The 22,480-nt window shown below is 54.8% G+C and overlaps 1 protein-coding gene across 2 annotated transcripts; it reads left to right on the forward strand.

Moving 5' to 3' along the window:
• The first annotated feature begins 5,625 nt into the window (after positions 1–5,625).
• On the forward strand, positions 5,626–21,464 carry GNA11 (G protein subunit alpha 11). 2 transcript variants are annotated; one of them, XM_052702644.1, is made up of 7 exons: positions 5,626–5,861; positions 11,437–11,621; positions 12,780–12,934; positions 13,866–13,994; positions 15,170–15,299; positions 15,984–16,137; positions 18,271–21,464. In XM_052702644.1, the coding sequence occupies exons 1-7, from the start codon at positions 5,726–5,728 to the stop codon at positions 18,459–18,461; spliced, it is 1,080 nt and encodes a 359-aa protein (XP_052558604.1). In that variant the 5' UTR covers positions 5,626–5,725; the 3' UTR covers positions 18,462–21,464. The 2 variants fall into 2 exon arrangements, with proteins under 2 accessions (XP_052558604.1, XP_052558605.1); XM_052702645.1 differs by lacking the exon at positions 18,271–21,464 and adding an exon at positions 16,234–17,557.
• Positions 21,465–22,480: the final 1,016 nt, after the last annotated feature.

A 22,480-nucleotide genomic window follows, 5' to 3' on the forward strand; every position in this document is an offset into this window, starting at 1 on the left:
CGCTTTAATGGGCTGCCTCCAGCTGGCCTGTGTGCCTGCCTCTGAAAAGAGAGGATTATAAGCTCACCCCAGCAGTGGGGCCGTGTGTCAGCAGGGATGGGGACGGTGGTGGAGCAGCACGTGGAGCACTGTGGCCCCGCAGGCAGCGAGGGGCTCTTTGGGGGCACGGAGGGGGTTCTGAGAGCCCCAGGTGAACCCATGTAACAAAGCTGCCAAAAATGAATCGGTGTAATGGAGAGCTTTTGAAAGTTATTCAGGTGTTACATCCCACTCTGACATGGAGAGAGGCTGCAAAGATGCTTTCTTGTTTTGGACACAAGGTGAAAATCACGCTGCCCTCAATGGAGATGCAGGCTCTAAGAGCCTGCTTTTATCCTGGGAGGAATAAAAAGGAAAGTCTCTTTCACCTGGAATGAAAGGGGAAGGCCCAGCAGCCACTGAGGCCCTGAGACAAGGAATGCTTCTTGCTTTTTTCCCCTTCAGGATCTCTCTTCAACCTGACCGCATCCACCAGCTCTCCCATTTAGCGGTGATGCTCCAAAGAAGAGCCTCAGTCCAGGCAGGACTCCTGAATTCGGCACATTTCTACCCTCTCTGATCCCTTCTGATCAGTCAGTCTGGAATAACCAGGTTCCGTGCCTCCAGGTGGCTGCCGTGCCCTCTGTTTTTGCTGCAGAACGATTAGGGGTAATTAGCATCCTTTTTAGCAGCAGAGCTGCAAGGAATGCTTCACGCTCCTCGCAGCACGAGGGCTTTTGCAGCTGAGGTGTGAGGAGGAAGCACGTGGCCTGGAATCGCTGCACCCAAGCAAGCCCTGCAACAGCACTGAGCTCCAGCAGAGGCAGATGACCACCATGCAGACCCCACATCTCTTCCCTGCTGCCCCTGTGCAGGATCAGCGCTCCCTGAGAGCCTGCATGTCTGCAGCAGCCTGGCACATGCAGAAGACGGATCGCCACAACCTGAAGTGTCTTCCTCCGCTCAGCTGGTTCAGCAGCGCCGCATTCCAGGTAGGGAGAACATTTCTCCCTGACCTCAATTGATGACAAAACCCCGAAGCACGGGGCTGGATTGATGGCACGAGGAGTTTGTGTCTCAGGAGCCGCTGTGAACGCTGCAGCAGCTGTGCTAATTCATCATTCCTTTATTTACGAAACGCGCGTGCAGGCTGAGCGCAATTAAACGATGTGCTTTGGGATCCTAGGAGATGAAAGGATTCACGGTAAACGAAGGTTTGTTACCCTGCTTTACCATGCACTGAGCCCACCTACAAAAGCCACGGCAAGCCAGATGCAAAACATACGGCTTTAAAACCAAATCAGCGCTGGCTGTCAGCAGCTGTGTGTTTGATCTGGGCACCTTTCCCCCTCTTTTCAGAGAACTCAAGCCTCCCAGTGAAGTCTCCCTGCGACAGGCGACCGAACAGCTTGCAAAAATAATTTGGGGAGGGGGGAGATGCTGAAACATCTGGCAACTGTGTGGCAGCACTGCTTGCAGAGCTCAGGATGTGGGAAGAGACCTTGCGGATAGGCTCACGGTCTCCTGGGAGGTGCTTTGAGAGGTGGGAGTGCAAGGAAGGGGATGGCAGGGCTGACAGAGGGGTCTTGGTTAATGCATGACGGGCAGGGGGCTGGCATGGCAGCTGGCGGGAGGGCTGTGACCGCTTCCAGGGTGATGAGAGCTGCTGCTGTTCCCCTGGGCCTGGATGCTGCCCTTTCGCAGCACTGTGATGGGGATGCTGCTCCCCTGGGTGCCATCCATCCCAGTGCTGTGTTTGGAATTCTGCTCCCCTGGGCCCTGGGTGCCACCCACCTCCGATGTGTGAAGGCAAAGCTGTCCCTTCACAGCGCCGAGATGGGAATTCTGCTCTGCAGGACTCCAGATGCCATCCATCCCATTCTGTGGTGGGGATGCTGTTCCTTTACAGTACTGTGATAGGGATGCTGCTCCCCAGGACGATGCCATCCATCCCAGCTGTGCGATGCAATGCTGTCCCTTCACAGCACTGCAATGGGGATTCTGCTCCCCAGGCCCTGAATGCTGTCTGTATAGGGATGCCATTCCCCAGGTCCTGGATGCCATCGATCCCAACACAGCAGTGGGAGCACTGCTCCCCAAGGCTCTGGATGCCACCCATCCCAGCCCTGTGACAGGGATGCTGTTCCCCACGATGCTGCCGTCCGTCTCAGCACGGTGATAGGGATGCTGTCCCTTCTTAGCACTGTGATGGGGATGCTGCTCCCCAGGCCTTGGGTTCCACCATTCCAGCTGCGTGCTGTGGATGCTGTCCCTTCACAGCACTGCAGTGGGGATGCTGCTCCCCAGGATGATGGCATCCATCTCAGCACGGTGACAGAGATGCTGTCCCTTCTTAGCACCATGATGGGGTTGCTGCTCCCCAGACCCCGCATGCCATCCGTCCCAGCTGCATGCTGTGGATGCTATGCCATCCATCCCAGCTGTGCAATGCAGTGCTGTCCCTTCACAGCACTGCAGTGGGGTTTCAGCTCCCTGGAGCTCTGGATGCCACCCATCCCAGCCCTGTGACAGGGATGCTGCTCCCCACGATGCTGCCGTCCATCTCAGCACGGTGACAGAGATGCTGTCCTTCACAGCACTGAGATGGGGCTGCTGCTCCCCAGGGCCTGGCTTCCATCCATCCCAGCTGCGTGCCGTGGATGCTGCGTCCCTTTGCGCAGCACTGCTGCCCTCTGCCGGCTCCGCCGCCCCGCTCCGCCCGATCTCGGTCTCGGTTTCGGTTCCGCCCCGACCGGCGGCGGTTTCCGGGCCCGTCCGCCGCATCGTTACCGCGGGCCGGGTGGGGCTGCGCGGGTTGCGTTGTTGGGATCCGGGGTTTCTCCCCCGTTCGCAGCCGCCTCCCGGTTTGGGAAACGAGATGGCAGCCAAAACCCGGGCTGCATTTCCCGACCCGCCGGGAGGTGAAACCTTCCAACCTTCCGCTGCCCCGGACAGAAAATGTCGCCCCGGGGGAGGGAAATCCGCAGCCCTGAGCCGTCTCTGCAGCTCTGCTGCTCGAAGCTCGGCTGAGAGGCGGACTTGTAGCATGGTGATCTAAACCTTAAATGGAGAAAATGCTGATGCTGGGAGGAGATGTAAGGATCGAACCCCTGGACGTCGGTGTTTCTTGGTCCCAGCTGTGCTGAGACAAGAGGTAACGGCCCCAGGTTGTGCCAGAGGAGGTGCATTGCTCTGTGATTCGGTAGTGCTGTGTGCCTGGCTGAGCTGGGGGCCTGTGCGCATTCCTCTGTTAGGGGGGAGCATCCTCCTGGGCTGCTTGCAAGCTGCTTTCTTAAGCCATGCAGTTTTTCCTCAATTAAGTCGGTGATTGAGCAGCTGCAGCAAAATCGAGCTGGGATGTGGCTGCTCCATTCCCTTCACGTGGAACTAAAAAACACACAAGAGATTGGGCCCGGAAGGAAAAAGGGAATGGGACTTGGGGATGTCAGTAAGGTGCGCTCACAGCCCGATGGCTCCCGTGGTAGAATTTGCTTGACAGGGGTTGGGAGCTCCCTTTCTAACTGCTGCAAATGGGAGCCATGAAGATCAGAGAATCACAGAACGGCCTGGGTTGAAAAGGACCACAATGATCACCTGTGTGCAGGGTCGCCAACCAGCAGCCCAGGATAATTGCTCTGACCACCTCTGCAAGCTGCTCAGGATCAATCTGCTGGGAAATCCTGCTCATTTCGTTCTTCATGCAGAACTTAAGAAGCCACAGAAAACCACGAGGATCCCACGCCCTCGCCAGACTGCTGGAAAACAGAGGCAGGGCTGAGCAGATGGGCAGGAATGTCCCTGCTCAGGCAAGCAGCTCTGGTCAGAAGCCAGCAGCAGAGGATGGAACACAACAGGAATGGCCTGGAAAGTGATGACATGTGCTGTGGTTGCGATGGGATGGCAGGCAGAGAAGAGCAAGGAAAGGAACTTGAAGTCTACAGACACACCAGTGTGCAAGGGGCAGGGAAATGAAGGTTAGGGATTTGAACAGCACATCTGCGACCAAGCTGAGGGACATGCCAGCTCTCTAGGTGAGTCCCTCAGCACTGAAACCAGAAGGGAGGAAACAAGCACACTGCCATTCCTCAGGACCAGCATTTCTGTGAGTTTTATGCTGATGGCCTGAGCAGGATCCATCAGAACAGACGTAAGAATCACACAGGGGGTCCAGAAGATGGATGTACACTCGGTTACTATTTTTTCTTTTCTTTTGAGGAAACTTCCACAGTATCTTTAAGTTGTGATTGTGCCCAAAGGAAGGTAAGCAAGACAGCAGCCTGTAGCACACAGCACCCTGTACTCAAAGCAGCCTGAGGGAACTTCAGCACCTCCCAAGGCACGGCATCCATCTGGCACTGCAGCCTGAGGTCATGCAGAACAGCTCAGAGCTGTGCTGGAGGGATACAGGAATCCTAGAATCACAAGGTTGGAAACGACCTGCAAGATCATCTTGTCCAACCTCCCATCACCACTGCAACCACAAGCACTAACCCACATCTCACAGCTCCTCATCCAGTCGCCTCCACCACCTCCCTGGGCGGCCATTCCAGCGCCTGACCACCATCTGAGAGAAGTTCTTCCTAACGCCTAACCTAAACCTCCTCTGGTACAACTTGCGGCCATTTCCTCGGCTCCTGTTTGTTGCCTGGGAGAAGAGGCCAAACCCCTCCTCATCACAACCTCCCTTCAGGAACTTCTGCCCCTCACAGCACCCCGCTGTGACCGACTGCTGTCCTCAGTGTCTGTGCAGGATAATCCTCAGCTGCCTGCACCTCCACCACCACGCAGCAGCAACGTTCAGCTGCTGGGCATCTGGAAGAGAAAGGAACAGAGCTTAGAAAGGGCCGGAGCGCACTAAAAAACCTCCATATACACAGAGTCAGAACGGCTGGTGGAACAGCAGGGACGGCTGGGGCCGGTGCGGCTGCGCGAGCGCTAGGCGAGGTTCGGTGACCCCCGGGAGCCGCCGTTTGGGGCCGGGCCGACCGAACCCGGCTCTTCTTCCAACCCTACGGCGCAGCGAGCAGCAGAACGGGCGCGTGAGAACCGCACCGCGCCCTGCCGCACCCGCACAACAACACCCTGCGGGCCGACCGCGCCCGCATCGCGCGGCCTCCGGGCCTACAGCCGGGCCGGGCCACCGCAGCCGGAAGGGCCGCTGGGGGCGGGCGGCGCCGCAGGGCCGCACCATGGCCGCCGGGTTCTCCACCGTCCCACAATGCCCTGCGGCGCCGCCCCGCCCTGGGAACGCGCGTCGCAAGCCCCGCCCACCGCTCGGCCAACCAAACCTGCTCTCCGTTCGGCGCGGAGCCCCGCCCCCTCGATGGGGAAGCCCCGCCCTTCGGCGCGACGCGCTCTCCTATTGGGCTCGCGGGCCGTCGGTCAGTGCTTGTTTTCGGCGGCAGTGGGTTGGGTTGCGCCGGCTGCTCGCTGGCTCGGCGGGGCCGCGCGAGGAGGGAGCGGCGGGCGGCGCGGCCGGGCGGGGGCAGCGCGCTGAGTGCCGGCGGCGGCGCTGCTGCTGCTGGGCCCGGCCGCTGGGGTCGGGTCGAGGCCGGGCCGGGCCGGGCGGACGCCGGGGAGGGGAGGGTGGGGAGGGCCGGGAGGGGAAGGGGCGGCGGGGCCGGGCCGGGCCGGGGGGTCCCGGCCGTGCGGAGGAGAGCGGTGATCTGCGCCGGGAGGACCGGAGCGTCCCGGCGGCGTCGGGACCATGACTCTGGAGTCCATGATGGCTTGTTGCCTGAGCGACGAGGTGAAAGAGTCGAAACGAATCAACGCCGAGATCGAAAAGCAGCTGCGGAGGGACAAACGCGACGCACGGCGAGAGCTGAAACTGCTGCTGTTGGGTGAGGGGCGGCGGGCGGGGCGGGGGGAGGGCAGGGCTTTGTGTGAGAGTGGGGGAATGGGGGAATAATGGGGGAATAACGGGTGTCGGTAGGAGGAGGAAATGGGGATGGGGATAAGGAACAGGGCATGGGCAGTGGGGGATACGGCATGGGAATGGGGGTGGAGAACGGGGATAATGGGGGATAAGGAGTGCAGATAGGGCTGTGGGATAGGGATATGAGATAGGGGTTAAGGAACGGGGGTGGGCAGTGGGGATAGGGGGTAAGGGATAGGGAATGGGGATGGAGAACAGAGATGATGGGGGTGGGGAGTGGGGGCTAAGGGATGGAAAATGGGGGATATGGGGTAGGGGTTAAGGAATAGGAAATGGAGATGGAGAACAGGGGTGGGGGATAAGGAGTGGGGATGGGAGATGGGGATAGGGAACATGGGATGAGCAATGGGGGTGGAGAACAGTGATAGGGGATAAAGGGTATGGAACAGGAGATGAGGGATAGGGGATGGGGAGTGGGAATTGAGGATATGGGATAGGGATTAAGGAATAGGGGATGGGAAATGGGGATAAGGAACAAGGGATGGGGAATGGGGAATAGGAGATGGAGAACAGTGATAGAGGATAAGGAATGGGGGATAAAGAGTGAGGATGGAGCATAAGGGATATGGGATGGGGAATGGGGATGGAGAACAGTGATAATAGGGGATAAGGAATAGGAATGGGGTTAAGGAATAGGGAACAGGAAATAGGGATGGAGAACATTGATGGGGATAAGGAGTGGGGATAGAGGATAAGGAATATGGAACAGGAGATGGAGGATAGGGAATAAGGAATGGGATAGGGATGGGGAATAGGGATGGAGAACAGTGATGGGGGTAAGGAATGGGGATAGCAGGTAAGGAGTGGGGATGGGGAATGGGGGATGTGGAACAGGATGGGGGATAGGGAATAGGGGATATGAAACGGGATGGGGAATGGGATAAGGGATAGAGAAAGGGAAATGGGGATGGAGAATGATGATAGGGGATAAGGAATGGGAGATAGGGGTTAAGGAATAGGGGATAGGGAATAGGGGATAGAGAGTGCAGGATAGAGGGAATAGAGAATAAGGGATAGGAGACAGGGATAGGGAACAGGGGATGGGGAGTGGGGAATGGGATAGGAGTTAAGGGATAGTGAATGGGGGATAGGAAATGGGAAATAGAGGATAAGGGATAAGGAATAGGGGTGGGGGGCAGGGAGTGAGGGGATAGGAGATAAAGGATAGGGATAAGAAGTAGGGGATAGGGAATGGAGAACAGGGAGTAGGAGATAAGGAACAGGGGATAGAGGATAAGGAATGGGGGATAGGAGATAGGGAATAGTCTCCTGTGGAGATGTTCAAGTCCCATCTGGATGGCTGGTGTGCAGCCTATTGTGGGGCACCTGCTGTAGCAGGGGGCTCAACAATCTCTTGAGGTCTCTTCCAACCCTTGCAATTCTGTGAATAAGGGATGGGGGATAGGGAGTGTGGGATAAGGAATGGGGGGTGGGGGGCAGGGAATAAGGAATAGAGGATAAGGAGTGAGGGGCAGGGGATAGGGAATGGGGGGATAGAGCTGCCACTGCATGCATGTGAATGATGGGCTGTGGGGGAATGCAGGGCCACGGGGGGCTGCCTGGAGGGAGGGCAGGTGCCCTGTGGGGGCTGGCAGCAAACCCACGGGTTCACAGAGCAGAGTGCGAGGAGGAAATGGCCGTGTGCTGAGGGTGAGGTCTGTAGGTGAGCGACTGCAGGAGCATCCGATCGGCTCTCAGCCGTTCCTCCGGGGCAGAGAGCGATGCTGGAGCCCCAGAGGAGGTGCTGGTGGTGGTTCTATAGGGGCACCATCCCCACGTGTGTGTCTGTGTCTGTTCTGCTGCTGCAACGCTGCCCTGCTTCCAACAGGGGTGGGAAACAGGAAAGTGAATCTGAGGGTTGATGTTCGCTCCGGGTCTGCGGCGAGGCGCAGGTGGAGGCCGAGGTGCATCACTGTGGCAAAGCAAACACAGAGCTTGGTGTTGGCTCGGCGAGGGCCCGTCCTCAGGGTGTGTTGGTGCTCAGAGGGTGCTGCAGGGCGGGTGTTGCTTTGGGGGCTGAGCTGGGCGTTCTGGAGGCTCGGGGTCAGTTCTTATGGCGGAGGACGGCCTGGCGCTGCCACGCTTCCTTAAAGCAGTTGTTTCAAAATAGGTTGGAGCTATAGGCTGATCTGGGTTAAGATGATCCCACTGGATCTAAAGATCACACTTCAGAAAAGAAATGGAAGATGCTCAAGAAACCTTTATTTATATATATATGTATCTTTTCTTTTCCTGAAGCAACGCTTGCAAACAAACCAACCAACCAAAACCTCCCCAAGGCAGCAGGGGGGTGTTGCTCCCCCAGTAACAACAGGGTTTACAGCGTGGTTGGGGGGGATGAAGCTTTGTGGGGTTTGCTTTCAGCGGGTGCAGCTCTGCACATCACCCACCTCCCGCTGTTGCGCTCTGTCTCCATTAAGGAGATCTGCTCGCGTGGATTTCTGCTGTCTTGGGGTGAGGTTGGAGGTCTTCCATGCGCTGATATCATGGAGAGGGCTTTTCCCACACCATTTGAGAAGGCTTTGGATATGGGAGGGGTTGCAGAAGCAGTGATGGTTTTTCTTCTCGATGGCAGCTGTTGGATCCTATCGCAGCGAGGAATCACACTGCTGTTCAGTGCTTCACCCAGCAGCGAGAGGGTTTCATTTCAACATGTTGCACATTGCTCATCGTTGGCCTTCTTGTTTTATTACTGGGGTGGTGATGGGGGGAGAAAACACCGTACAAAAATCGCCCTGGCATCGCTCAGCATTGAGCACTGGGGTAACGCTGGTTGGATTTACCTGGGGGGCCCCTGGGGGGCACTGGTGATGGATGGGGAGCCGTGCTGCTCCCACGTGTTGGCAGGAGGCGCGTTGAGTTCAGCTCCTTGCTTTGTGCTCTGCCATCCCAAAAGGGTTTTTCTGCCCTCATGCGATGCAGGAGGTGGCGCCGCTGGGAGCTGGTGACGTTTTTCTGTGATGCTCTGCGTTATTGATGGCCCACACAAAAGCAGGAGGCAGCTTTAAAAACCAAAACCAACCTCCCCCCCTCCAAAAAAAAAACCCAAAACCAACAAAAAACCCCACATAATAACATTAAGGCAGGCAGTGATGGAGCAGCAGGAAGGCTCTGCGTGCCGGCAGCCCGGCTCTGGAGCAGGTGAACACCGCTGAGGTTTGCTTCATGTTTTCACTATCAGAATGCTTTTCCTTTCCTCCCTTCTGGTCGCTGCGGTGAGAGGCGAGGAAGTCTTTCTCACCACAGCACACCTAACCACAGAATATTTCGGTTTCCAGTTCCTCCCCCCCTTCTCCTCTGTTTGCTTTCTGTTTGAGATGGAGCCGCCGCTGCTGCACGGTGTTTGTGATGTTAATTTCTAACAAAAAACCAACACACAACTCGGTCTGTTGGTGGAGATGGGGGAGAGTTCGCCTGTTTATTTTAAACACTCCGCTTCTATTTATAAGCTGGCTGCTTTTTATTTGGGCTTATTTATTTGTTTGCCTTCTTAGCCTGGTGCTGGGAGAGTGAGTAATTGGGGATGTGTTGGTGATCGGTGGCTGCAGTGGGTGAAATGTGCTTTGGTGCAGCCAGCTCTGCTTGGGCTGGGGTGAGAGCGAGGGCTGTGCTGGCATCTGTGTGCATTTGCAGCTGGAGATCCAAAGGGTGGCTTGCTTAATGAGGTGGCTGTTAATTGAGGGGGGGGGGAGCAGTGAAAGAAGCTGTCTCTTTGGATTTGGCATCCTGCATGGGATGGCTGCTGTTGGAAGGTGGATGTTGGTGCTGCGCGCTGCTGCTCCGTGCCTTTGGCTTTGTGCTCAGGCTGTGGGATGCAGTCCGTGCAGCACAGCCAGGTGTTTGTTACCTGTGTGTCCCTTCCCCCAAGCACACGGTGTCTGTGTGGGGTGGAACTCACTGGGCACTTCCCATAACACCCAGTGAGCAAAACAAGCTTGCATCAGGACTCACGGCGCTTCACCTGCTGACGTTTTTTTCCTTTCAACTTCCCAACGTCTTCTTATGTAAGCTGTTGGCTTTCCTGACTTCACCAGTGGGGACACAAACATGGGAGTGCTTGGAGCTGCCCTGCGGCTGCAGGAGGTGTGCAACCAGGGGCTGCAGCCACTGCTGCTGTGCTGCCCTCCCGTCTGCTCTTAGGACCTGGCACTAAAATGAGTGCAATAAGGAACCAGCAGGCTGCTGGGGAGCTGGGCAGAGCGCTGCTGTGAGCAACATCTGACTTTGTTCTCCCTGTCAGGCTCTGGTTTTAACTCTGTCTTATCCAAAGGCTGCAAGAGGTTTCTTGGGTGCTAGGGGGGCAGGATGCAGGCCCTGAATGCAAATCCCAGAGTGCAGAGGGCAACCCTAGAGTGCAATCCCAGAGCGCAGCCCCAGAGTTGCAGTCTCAGAGTACAGATTGCAAAACCCAAAGTACAATCCTGGAGTGCAGAATGCAATCAAAGAAGTGCAGTTTGCAGCCCCATAGTGCAGAGGGCAGACCTAGAGTGCAGGATGCAGAGCCCAGAGTACAATCCTGAGTGCAGAATGCAATTGCAGGGTGCAGTTTGCAGCCCCAGAATGCAAATCCTGGAGGGCAAAATGCAAGCCCAAAGTCCAGAATGCAAAGCCCTGAATGCAAACCTGGAGTGTGGAATGCAATTAGCAGAGTGCAGTCGCAGAGTGCAGAAGTCAAAACCCAGAGTGCAGTGCTGGAGTGCAGAATGCAACTCCAGAACACAGTCCCAAAGTGCAGCATGCAGTTGCAGAGTGCAGTTTGCAGCCCCAGGGTGCAGATCCTGGAGGGCAGGATGCAACCCCACAGTGCAAAGCCCAGAGTTCAGAACGCAGCCCCAGAGCGCAGGAAGCGACCCTGCAAGGCAATCCCAGGGTGCAGCCCCAGAATGCAGATCCCAGAGTGCAGAATGCAATCGCAGAGTGCCGTCCCGGAATGCAGAACATTGCACCTCAGCAGTGAGGATTCTCCATTTCAGTCTCGAGGAGCAGACGCCGCTTCATCTCGTGCTGCTCGCAGTTTCCAGGCAGATGCTCTGACTGCATCGTGGTGGCAGACAGATGAGCCGTTCCTCGAGCTCTGCAGTCCCCGAGGGCTGATTTTCCCACTCTTCCCCACCGACGGTGCGTGGGCTGGAAGGGAAGCAGCCCTCCGTGCCGCACGGCCGCGGTTGGAGGCGGCTGGAGCATCTCGTGGTGTAGCTGGGAGCAGCTCAGGTGTGACGGCGCCCTTTGACGCAGCGCCTGGGGGAGTGGCTGTAACGTGAGATTTGGGAGAAGGAGCAGCCTTGTTTCAGAAGGCTGCAGCAGAGGACAAGATGTCCACCCTGTGCTGCCGGGCTGGAGCTGCGGGGTGGCGCTGGGACGGACGGTGAGAGCTTGGGTACAGCAGCAAGGATTGGAGGCGCGGTGGGATGCAGGCACGCTGCTCTCTGTCCCGAGCCTTGCTTGCCGTGGCCATTAATGCTCTCTCTTGCATCCTGCAGGCACTGGGGAGAGTGGAAAAAGCACGTTCATTAAGCAAATGCGTATCATTCATGGCTCAGGCTACTCTGAAGAGGACAAAAAAGGTTTTACCAAGCTGGTATATCAAAACATCTTCACTGCCATGCAGTCCATGATCAGGGCCATGGAAACCCTGAAGATTCTGTACAAATATGAACAGAACAAGGTAAGTTTCTCAGAGTTTCTGCATGTTTTAAGGCAGTGGGGAAGCAACATCTGGCTTTGTTCTCCATGTCAGGCTCTGGTTTTAACTCTGTCTTATCCAAAGGCTGCAAGAGGTTGCAAGAGGTGCTGGGGAGGCAGGATGCAGGCCCTGAATGCAAATCCCAGAGTGGGGAAAGTGGCGTTTGGTTCCCAGGTTTCTGTTTGCTTGGGCCCTTCTGCATTGTGATCCCAACCTCCCTGAACTCTTCCCTGTGTTATTTCTTTTCTTTTTATGTGCTTAAGAAGCTGTTTATGGTGTTCTGTTGACCTCTGACTCCATTTGCTGCCTTTGGTTGAGGGCTGGAGCAACTTCCCACTGGAGGAAGGAATCCTTACCTTGCTCAGGGTCATTGGCACGCTGCTTTGTATGGCAAATGGGGGAGCAAGGAATTGGAACTCGATACAAAAGAGGCTCTGTGTGCTTATTTAAAGCACTGAGTGTTGTTGCCTCTGCTTTCTTTCCTTTGGCTGGCTTGTTGTCACACCTGAAGGCTTTGATCACCGCCCCTGCAAGCTGTCAGCCTGTGTGATAAGCACTGACCAAAGGTGCTGCCTTTCTCGAGGGGTTGTGCTCTCACCCTCTGTTTGAATCACAGCTCTGTGCTTTGCCTTTGCCTCTCTTGCCTCTAGAGATAATCTCTTCCACTCAAACCTGATCGAACATTGCAGTTATTTAGGGGAGGGGGGGCCCTGTTGAGGGTGCACTGAGGAATTGGGCTTCCTAGCATCGAACGCACGGTGTAATATCCCAAAGTAGGGCCATGTTCAATGTGTTCTGTCACACAGCAGCACAGAGCTGGTGGTGGTGAGCTGGTGGTGGGGCTGGATGGCCTTTGTGCCTTCAGAGAGGTTCTGCAGCTTCACCTCCGCTGCAGTTGGGCGTCTGGGCTCCTTCACAGTGGGCCTTGGGATCTGCTGTGAAACAAGCATGCAGAACTTTCATTTCTCAATGTAACCCTGGGCAAAATGGAGCCGTGGTGTCTCAGCTGTGTGATTTATCACTGTTTGCTGCTCTTTGCACTGAACTGCAGCATTCGGATCCTCGAAGTCGGAAGGAAGAAGTTCATTTCACCCAGGAGTTACTTTGCTGGGATTTCTTTTTTTGCTCTTCCATCTTCAGGCCAACGCAGTCCTGATCCGGGAGGTGGATGTGGAAAAGGTCATGACGTTTGAGCAGCCCTACGTAAGTGCAATTAAAACCTTGTGGAACGACCCTGGAATACAGGAGTGTTATGACAGAAGAAGAGAATACCAACTTTCTGATTCAGCTAAATAGTAAGTTGTGCTCAGCAGCACGCGGTGGTGATGCTCTAACAAACAGGAGCTGCCCAGTTTTTACTACTTGAGTTGCAGAGTTTGTTTCAGAGGTTAAGAACGCTGCAGTGGATTCCATTACGTATTTAGTACATATTGTTTTCATTGGGGTAGGTGAGTCTTGGTAGAGCTTTAGACAAGCTACGTGTGTTGGGGTAAAACCTGTAAGCCAACAGGTTGCCTCTGTCAGCCCAAAATGTCCTTGGGTAGAGTTCAGATGAAGGAACACTGGGTAGCTGTGTTAACCTGGCCACAGAGAGGCCTGGAGCTTTGCAGGAGGAGGGGAGGCTCTGTTTCTTTGAGGACAGGTTCAGATCTGGAGGTTCCTTCCCACATTCTTTCCTTCCTTCTCGCGTGGCTTTGAGGTGTTCTGGTGGCTGATGGAGGTGCTCTCACATCTGCTTGTAGGTACAGGTGAGGGTGGAATCTCTTCTTGGTGTCTGTGGCTCTTGGGCAGCGAAATATGGCTGATTTTCTCTTCCCATTGGCCCTCTGGCCTTGTTGTTGTGTGTAGATATTTAACTTAAAGACCAACAAAATCTGAGTGCAGAGAAATGAGCACTGCTCCACTTATGGCTGTTAACACAGATCATGACAGAAAACCTCGGGTGAATCCCGATGCTGAAACAGAAGCATCCCCTGTATTAAAGCCTCTCTGTAGCAAAGCTGCCTTCCACACAGAGCTGACAGATCCACCCTTAATGCCTCTTCCACCCTCCGAGGGGGATGGCTCCCAAATTCCTGCTTCCCAAAGACACATTGGGTGTCCTCCACGTCGCGTTTCGGATCCCTGCAGTAACTGACTCTGGGCTGGGGGGCAGTGGCAGCGTTTAAAGCTGTGTGTTTCTGCTGCGAGCTGAGGCAGTGCTGCTTGTTTTCGTGTTTGCTGCAGCTATCTGAGCGACGTGGATCGTATCGCCACCCCAGGATATCTACCAACTCAGCAAGATGTGCTACGGGTTCGAGTTCCTACGACTGGGATCATAGAGTACCCCTTTGACCTAGAGAATATCATCTTCAGGTACTGAGGGTGTGTTCGTGTTACAGCTGAACTGAGAGGAGAGGGATTCAGTTTTGGGTTCTGCGTTGCTTTTCGAGGCCAGCGGCGGGGCTGAAACGGGTGCCTGTTTGTGCTGTGATGTTGTGAGGGATGTGCTGGCAGGGGATGGTGCCGTGTTTTATCTCAAAGGAAAGCTCCAAGAGGAAGCTTGGACCGTCAGCAAGCAGGACCTGCTGAATTGGGAGCTGGTAGGGCTGTGCTGAGCTGCTGGCGGCCCCAGCCAGTGGAGGGGGGCTGTGCTGGGGGTGGCACTTGAGATGGGTTTACCTTTCAGGTTGCTCGAGCGGCTTTGGCTGTTTGCTCCTCCTTTGAAAAGAGCCTTCCTCCTGGCTGTGATGCCCTCAGAGATGGTTTTCTGTGCCCTCAAAGCTTGCTGCCTCTGCTGCAGCAGCAATATGTGGTTAAGCCAGGAAATGAGCATAGCATATGAGGGCACAGTGACATGCAAAAGCAATTTTCCTCTCTGCTTCTCTGCTGCCGCTTCCCATCTCCAGCACAGCGCTGCCATTACAAAAGAGGAATTAAAGAAGCCTGCATCCCATCTCTGAATCCCTTCAATTACAGATGCACCAAAATTACTCTCCCTGATTTGGTCCCCTGTGAGATGGCCGTGGGTTTTTAGCAGAGCTGTGGGGATTGGAGCCGTTGTGCTGAGCTTCAGGTCTCACCAAGTAACTGCAGCATGGCTGCACAGGTGGGGCTCAAAGCTGAGGAGCCAGGCTGTGTCACTGCGTGCTCCAAGGAGGTTTTGTTTCCAAAGCATTCTGTGTGAGGAGTTCAGAGGCAAGAGGTGCTTTGACAGCAAACAGAAAATAGGTTTTGGTTGGGCAGAGCAGAGTTCTGAAGGACGGCTGCTTAACAAACCAAAGTGCCACTAAAAGGGCAGGGGTGATGTTTGGGTTCTGACTGTGATGCTGCACTCTCGTGGCCATCTCTTGTGCTTCGTGTATGTCTGAAATGGGGAATTTGCTGAACCTGATGGCTTTGTTAGCAAATATAACACCAACGTGGTGTTGTCCCCATGCTGCCTTATCCGTGTGATAGAGTGGCATTAGAGTGGCATTTGTGCTCTTTGCATTTGTCCTCTGCCTTCAGGTGGAGAAGTGCAGCTGTTCCTGTGTTCTTCTCTTCCACAGGATGGTGGATGTTGGAGGTCAGAGATCAGAACGGAGGAAGTGGATCCATTGCTTTGAAAATGTGACTTCCATCATGTTTTTAGTAGCACTTAGTGAATACGACCAAGTTCTGGTGGAGTCTGATAATGAGGTAAGCCAAAGGGAGGAGCCTGGCAGGGGGCGCTGGGGAAGGAAGGATGTCTGTTTGCCTGCTGGGAGGCTGGTAACAAAGCGCTGTGCCAGGAAGAGTAGCTGGCCTTCAGCTCTTCCTACTGTGAGCAGAACGTGAGCCTCAGAGCCTCGCGGTGACACTGAGAGCAGGGGATGCACCGTGTGGCCTCACTGCCTGTGCTTCTCAACTGATGGGGAGCTGCCCTGAAACTGCTGAGCTCTGCGTGCCTCAGAAGGCGCCGTGCGACTGGAGGGGATGCTCTGAGAATTCCCTGTTCCTGCTCCCTTCTTTTCCTCGCTCGAATCCCTTTGTTGCTGTGGCTGCTGGGCTCTGGATTGGCAGTCCTCCATCTTGACACCTGCTCATAGATCAGACATAATGCCAGGAGGTGAAAGGGGGCATTGTTTCATCTCACAGAGGTGAAGACGTGCAGCAGCTCACACAACAGCCCTTACGTGGCTGCAAGGTGTGAAGTGACTTACAACAGACTCTGGTATTAATGGTTTGTTGATCAAATGAGGCTGGAGTTCATCAAACTTTGCATTTTCTTTCTGTTTAGCTGCTCCAGGTGAGCCAGCACTTAGCTGGGACCGAAGGGTTCTGTGTGCAGGCAGCAGAAGGGCGCCTTGATCCTCACCTTGATGAACTGCTTTCTTCTTTCAGAACCGGATGGAAGAGAGTAAAGCCCTCTTCCGAACCATCATCACTTATCCCTGGTTCCAAAACTCATCAGTTATCCTCTTCCTGAACAAGAAGGATCTGCTGGAAGACAAGATCCTCTATTCCCATCTCGTTGACTATTTCCCAGAGTTTGATGGTGAGTGGTTTCTATGCTCTGTGTTTGGGAGGAGGGGAGGGGATGGTTTGGTTGGATTCTCTTAGAGATTGAAGGAACAGCTCTTTAATTTCAAAGGAAATACCTCCTGCAATGAGAAACTGCCATGAAAATGCCCTGATCTTACTTGGCTAATAGGAATTTGAGCAAATAATGAACGTTTCCTGCAGGACGAGATAGAAAAGATTTCCCCCAGGCAGTCATTTAACACTTTAAAATGCGTGGAGTCTGACTTTCTTGCCTGGGTTCTTGTGCACATGATCTGTTCTTTCCATGTGTGGCAATGCAGCGGTGTGCTGGCTGTTTTAATGCTCTAAGCAAGAGGAAATTTCAGGCTTTGCTTTGAGATCCTGACTGGTCAGACAGCTGAGCTGCTCACACCGATGCTGAATGAGCTCAGGTAGCGTTCAGTTCTTGTTGAGCCCCACCTGGGTTGTGGAATGGGGACCCCTGCATGGAACAGAGGAAGTCTCATCTGAGCAGAATCCCTCAGCCAGAATCACGCTGCCCTTCCAGCCCTGCAGCTGAGTGCATTCAGAGCCCTGTGGTAACGCAGCAGCCCAGGGCTGCAAGCAATGAAATGCGGTGGGGAATGAGATCAGGCAGCAGCTCCTCTCCGTGCTGTCATGTGCTGCCTGTTGTTATGCATCTTCAGCAAGTGCACGGAAGGAAGAGCTGCAGTTTGGCAAACCAACCACTTTGCTGCTTTGAAATGACAAATGAAATCTCTCCTTACGGTTTGTCCTCCCACTCTGGGAGTCTCGTGCCCCCTGCTGTCTGAGAGCGCTCTGAAATCAGCAGTGAACGGCAGGGCTCGCATCTGTGAACAGCTGTGATTGCAGGGGTCAAACAGCACGGCTTTCTTACAGAACACAGCAGCTGGAGCCCACAGAGCAGGCAGGGAGCACCACGTGCTCTCCCCTTTCATCTGCCTGAGGGCTGCTGCAGGAGCACTGCGTGGCCGTGGGTGGGAGGGAGCCCATAGACCACCTCCCAGAGCTGCTCTGTGCTGCAGGGAACGGGAGAACAGCAATCCTGAGGCAGGAATATCAGCACGGTGACTCAGAGGAGGTGGCTTTTCCTAAGGAGCTGATGGCACAACCCAGTAAATAAAGGCAGGAGTTGCAGTTCTGGGCTTCTTTGAGTCAACGGGGCCGTGAGGATGGAGTTGGCTGAAGATGATCTTTGTTCAATAACACACAGCCTCGAGGGTGTGGGATTAATTTGTACATTAAAAAGAAAGGTGCAGCTCAATGCTGGATGGGTGTGTGTGACTGCAGGCGGCTGTTGTCCAGCAAGCACAGCACAGGTGGGGTTAGAGAACGGCCTGGGCTGCAAAGCAGCACAATGCTCATCAGTTCCAACCCCTGCTGTGTGCAGGTCACCAACCAGCAGCCCAGGCTGCCCAGAGCCACATCCAGCCTGGCCTTGAATGCCTGCAGGGATGGGGCATCCACAGCCCCCTTGAGCAACCTGTGCCAGTGCCTCACCACCCTGTGTGAAAAACTTCCTCCTCATATCCAACCTAAACCTCCCCTGCCTCAGTTTAAAACCATCCTCCCTTGTCTTGTCACTGTCTACCCCTGTAAACAGTCGTAGACTGTTTATTCCAGAGCTTAGTCTGAAATAACACATGGCTGCCTGTCAGAGCCACAGAACGGCCTGGGTTGCAAAGCAGCACAAGGCTCATCAGTTCCAATCCCTGCTGTGTGCAGGTCACCAACCAGCAGCCCAGGCTGCCCAGAGAACCCATGGGGTGCCATAGGGATCTGTAGGGACCCATAATCCTAGCATCATCATAGAAGCCTCGAATGGCCTGGGTTGCAAATGCCCACATTGCCCATCAGTTCCAACCCCTGCTGTGTGCAGGGCAGCAGCCCAGGCTGCCCAGAGCCACATCCAGCCTGGCCTCGAATGCCTGCAGGCCTGGGGCATCCACAGCCTCATCAAACCCTGGGCAGCAGCTCCTTTCAGAGCAAAAAAAACCCAAACCCATGGGTTCCCAACGTTGGTACACAAGGGCTGTTTGGGGTTTCTTCTTTCTAGCGGTGCAGGAGGAGCGCGGCGCTCTGCTGGCTCACCCTGCTGCTGCTCAGTGCTGTTTGTTTGCTGCAGGCCCGCAGAGGGACGCGCAGGCAGCCCGCGAGTTCATCCTCAAGATGTTTGTGGATTTGAATCCAGACAGTGACAAAATCATCTACTCCCACTTCACCTGTGCCACGGACACGGAGAACATCCGCTTCGTCTTCGCGGCCGTGAAGGACACCATCCTACAGCTCAACCTGAAGGAATACAACCTGGTTTGACCCCTTGGCGGTGAAAAGACCCACAAGAAAGAAACAAAAAAAAAAGAGAGGAAAAAAAAAAAAAGAAAAGAAAAGAAAAGAAAAGAGTGATTTTAAACGTGACAGGAAAGAAAAAAAAAAAAACAAAAAAAAAAAAACAACCAACCAACACAACGTTTTAATTTTGGATGCTGTCATGGTTGCCAATTTGTCTGAGCTGTGCAGTGCTGGCTGTGAGCTGCAGCCTCCTGTCTCTGCCCGCAGAGCAGCCCGTTGATTTCTGTTCGCAGTCGATGGGGATACGCCTCATTCCTTCAGCACCTTGCTCACTTCTTAATCGTTGCCAAGCAGCTGCGGCCGCCTCATCTCGAGCTTTTTTGGTTCGGTCTGGTTTGTTGTTTTTTTTTTTTGTTGTTGCTTAGCCACTATTTTTATTTCTAATTATTTCCCCTTTTCGTTCCCATGCTGTCTGTAGAAAAAGTCACTTCCCAGCCCAGGTCGTGAAGTCGCTGGGCTGTGGGGCTGTGGAACGCAGAGCTGCTGCTCCCTTTGCCTTGTGCTGCAGGGCGCCCTGGCTGTGAGCTGCTCATCCTGCTTGCTTCCCCTCCCCTTCCCCAGGTCGCGCTCCATGCTTCACTGTGAGGAAACACTGGGGAACGACAGCTGCTCTCCCACTGTTGTGCAAAACAAGAAACCCCACCATCCCAAACCACACGCAAAAAAAGGCAAAACGTACCCAAAAAAAGAGGCAAGCCGTCGCTTTTCCATCCTTTCCATCTCCTGAGTTACTGTCTTCTTTTTTATCTCTTATCAGCCATAAAAGTTACGGAGACTGCAATCTTACTTTTAAGTTCTCGATGCTCTGCACCTCGCTGGCAGCGCAGAGCTGCGTTTTGCTCATGGGCCTCAAAGGCTGGGAGCTCCTGGAGCGGCAGCTGCTGAGCCTGGGGAAGTGCCTGACTGTCGCTGCTCATTTTTTCCCCCCCTTTCTCTTATTTTTTAATTATCTGTGTAATTATTGCACGCACACGCGCCGCCCCCTCTCACACCGCAGCAGCTCTGCCTTCGGTTGAGCAGAGCCCCCACCACCCGTGGGGCAGAGCCGTGGGGCTCAGGCTGCGGCGCTGCGCTGCTCACTGCCGGCCTCTCGTTCTTTAGCTGCCAGCAAACAAGCTTTGCTCACTGCATTTCGGCGCTGCAGGTGGTTTCTAGGAGTCCTGGTTTTTAGGAAGGAGCAGAGCTGGCGCTTGCAGCCTTTGCAATGTGGGATTCTTAGCAGCAGGCCCTGGAGGAGCCGTGTGCTCCCTGCTCTTGGTGCGTTCCCCAGGCGTCTGCCGCTTTGTTTGCCGTTCAGAGCAGGGCTGGATCCTCCCTGCAGGCTCCCGGGGGATCGCGGTGCTGAGGGCTGGTGGCCGTGGGGTCAGGAGGTGGCACGGAGGTGCTGCGTTCCAGGGGCCAAAGCTGTGCTCAGCACGAGGCGACGCTTTGGGGCCGGGTCCCAGGTGCTGAGATTGGAGGCCTGGAGGACAACCAGGGTTAGCAGGGAAGGGGGGGGACCCGACCCAGCTCTGCCTCTGCATCTTGTAGCCGTCGCAAAAGCTTCTGCTCCGATCCCAACAGGCAGCATTGGGTCCAAACCCACTGAACGCCTCCCGGGAGGTCGGTGCCACCCAGGGGCCGGGGGTCTTTTGTCTCCCTTGCAGACAGCGGGGTGCTTTGCTTTCCAACACTACAGCCCAGGGGCCGCTGTTTGGAGGGGTTCTGCTTTGCAGCCCCTCGTGTCGGCTGAGGGATCCCCGCCTGTCAGCCAGCCGCGCGCTGATCTCATTGCTTTGGTTTCTGTAGGTTGTTTGGGTTTTGTTTTTGTTTTTTTTTTCTTAAATCTTTACACCAAAAAAGGGCCGTTTGGTGGCGACCCCCCCCCAGACAGGTGCTCATCGTCGCCTCCGCGCGCAGCCAGGCGCTGTCTGTCCCCAGCGCAGCACCGGGCTCCCATTCCCCCCCCCGAGGGTTCACACTACAACAGGAAACGCTCCTGGAGCCCTGCAGCTCCATTTCCAGGAGGGAAACTTGAAGTCAATGAGTTGAGGACCACCCCAAACCCCCCCCCCCCCCCCCCCAGAGCCGGGTTCTTTGCTCTCTTATCGCTTCCTACCAACGTCAGCATTGCCTTCGAGTATGGTTCAGTTCGGTTTTTATTTTTATTTTTATTTTTTTTTTCCCCTTCCTGTGTTTTAATTTTTTTTTTTTTTAATAATAATAAATATTATATATATATATATATATATATCAGAAATAATGAAAAGATATCCCGACAGCAGCGACGACGATGACGAAAAGCAGCCGACCCTGCGGGCGGTGCTGGGTGCTGCTCTGCATGGAGCCCAGCAGAGGTTGGGAGGCAACACAGCGCCCCTTTCTTACCAGTATGGTTTGTGCCAATGCCCCCCTTTTCTTTAGTAGTGCCAGAGACTTCTTTACAAAGTGCCAACGTGGTGGAAATGATTTGGTTCTACTCGTATCTTATAGGATCCTTGATTTAAGGCGATCGAAGCATTTATCCTATGGGGGGGGACAAAAAAAAGAAAAAAAAGAAAAAAAAAAAAAAGGAAAAAAAAAAAAAAAAAGGAAAAATAAAACAAAAAAAGGAAAAAAAAACAAAAAACAAAAAGGAAAAGAAAAAAAAAAATCACACACACACACAAAAAAAACCCTCCTCTATCGACCGCTGTTTTTAAACCTTGTCATTTGCAATGCATGTGTTGTTGTCGTGTTGGGGTGGGGGGAGGAGGGTCGGGTCGAGGAGCTCCTGAATGCGACGCCGCCGTCAGGTTCTGTTCAGGCTCCGCGCTGTGTCTCATTCCAGGCCAGGGGTGCGATTGTTCCTCGGGAAGATCCAACCCTGACCGCTGGGCACCAACCCTTCACTACGGGAATATCTGATGGCAATGGATTTTCATATCTTTCTCCTGAAAAAAATAAATTCTCTGTTTGAAATTGGAATAAATTTTGTTCCTAAAAGCCGTGGTGCTCGCGAGCGTCTTCCTTCAGCTGCGTCCCTGGGAGGCGTGCGGGGCTGAGGGGCTCGGAACGCGTTGGAGAGGAACCCCAGTGATGGCACAGAGCACAGGGAGGAACCTGGGGGTCCTGAGGGGTGAAAGACTGAACGTGAGGCAGCAGGGTGTGATTGCAGCTTGGAAAGCAAACGGGATCCTGGGCTCCGTCAGCAGAGGGGTGGCAGCAGGGACAGGGAGGCGATCGTCCCCCTCTGCTCTGCTCTTGTGAGGCCCCATCTGCAGCACTGTGCACAGGGTTGGAGCCCCAGCACAAGAAAGACAGGGAGCTGTTGGAGAGGGTCTGGAGGAGCCACAGTGATGAGCAGGGGCTGCAGCACCTCCCTACAGAGACAGGCTGAGGGAGCTGGGCTGGTTCAGCATGGAGAAAAGAAGGCTGGGGGTGACCTCAGTGCAGCCTGCAGTGCCTCAAGGGAGCCTGCAAACAGGAGGGGAATCAACTCTGTGCAAGGGGAGATGGCAGCAGGACGAGGGGAAATGGTTTGAATTGAGGGAGGGCAGATGGAGGTTGGATGTCAGGGGAAGTTCTGTGCTGTGAGAGCGGTGAGGGGCTGAACAGCTGCCAGAGAGGCTGTGATGCCCCGTCCATCCCTGGAGGTGTTCAAGGCCGGGTTGGATGGGGCCCTGGGCAGCCTGGGCTGCTGTGAAATGGGGAGGTTGGTGGCCCTGCAGGGGGTTGGAGATTCACGACCCTTGGGATCCCTTCCAGCCCCGGCTGTTTTGTGTTTCTGTGAGCACCCGAAGAGGGCACTGTGTGCATGGGGAACCCACAGCACTGCTCTGCATCACTGCTCTGTGTGCCTCTCCTCCTCCCCAGGATGTTCTGAGCTGGGTTTGGGAGGGCTGGAAGGGACCCCCGAAGGCCATCTGGTTGCCCTCCCTGCTGCAGATGGGACACCCACCGCCCCACCGGGGCTCAGGGCCCCTTTAACTCACCCTGAGTGTCTCAGAGGGAATTGCAGTGCA

The sequence above is a fragment of the Tympanuchus pallidicinctus genome, unplaced genomic scaffold (genome assembly GCF_026119805.1).
Source record: "Tympanuchus pallidicinctus isolate F22 unplaced genomic scaffold, pur_lepc_1.0 scaffold46, whole genome shotgun sequence".
Classification (NCBI taxonomy): Eukaryota; Metazoa; Chordata; class Aves; order Galliformes; family Phasianidae; genus Tympanuchus; species Tympanuchus pallidicinctus.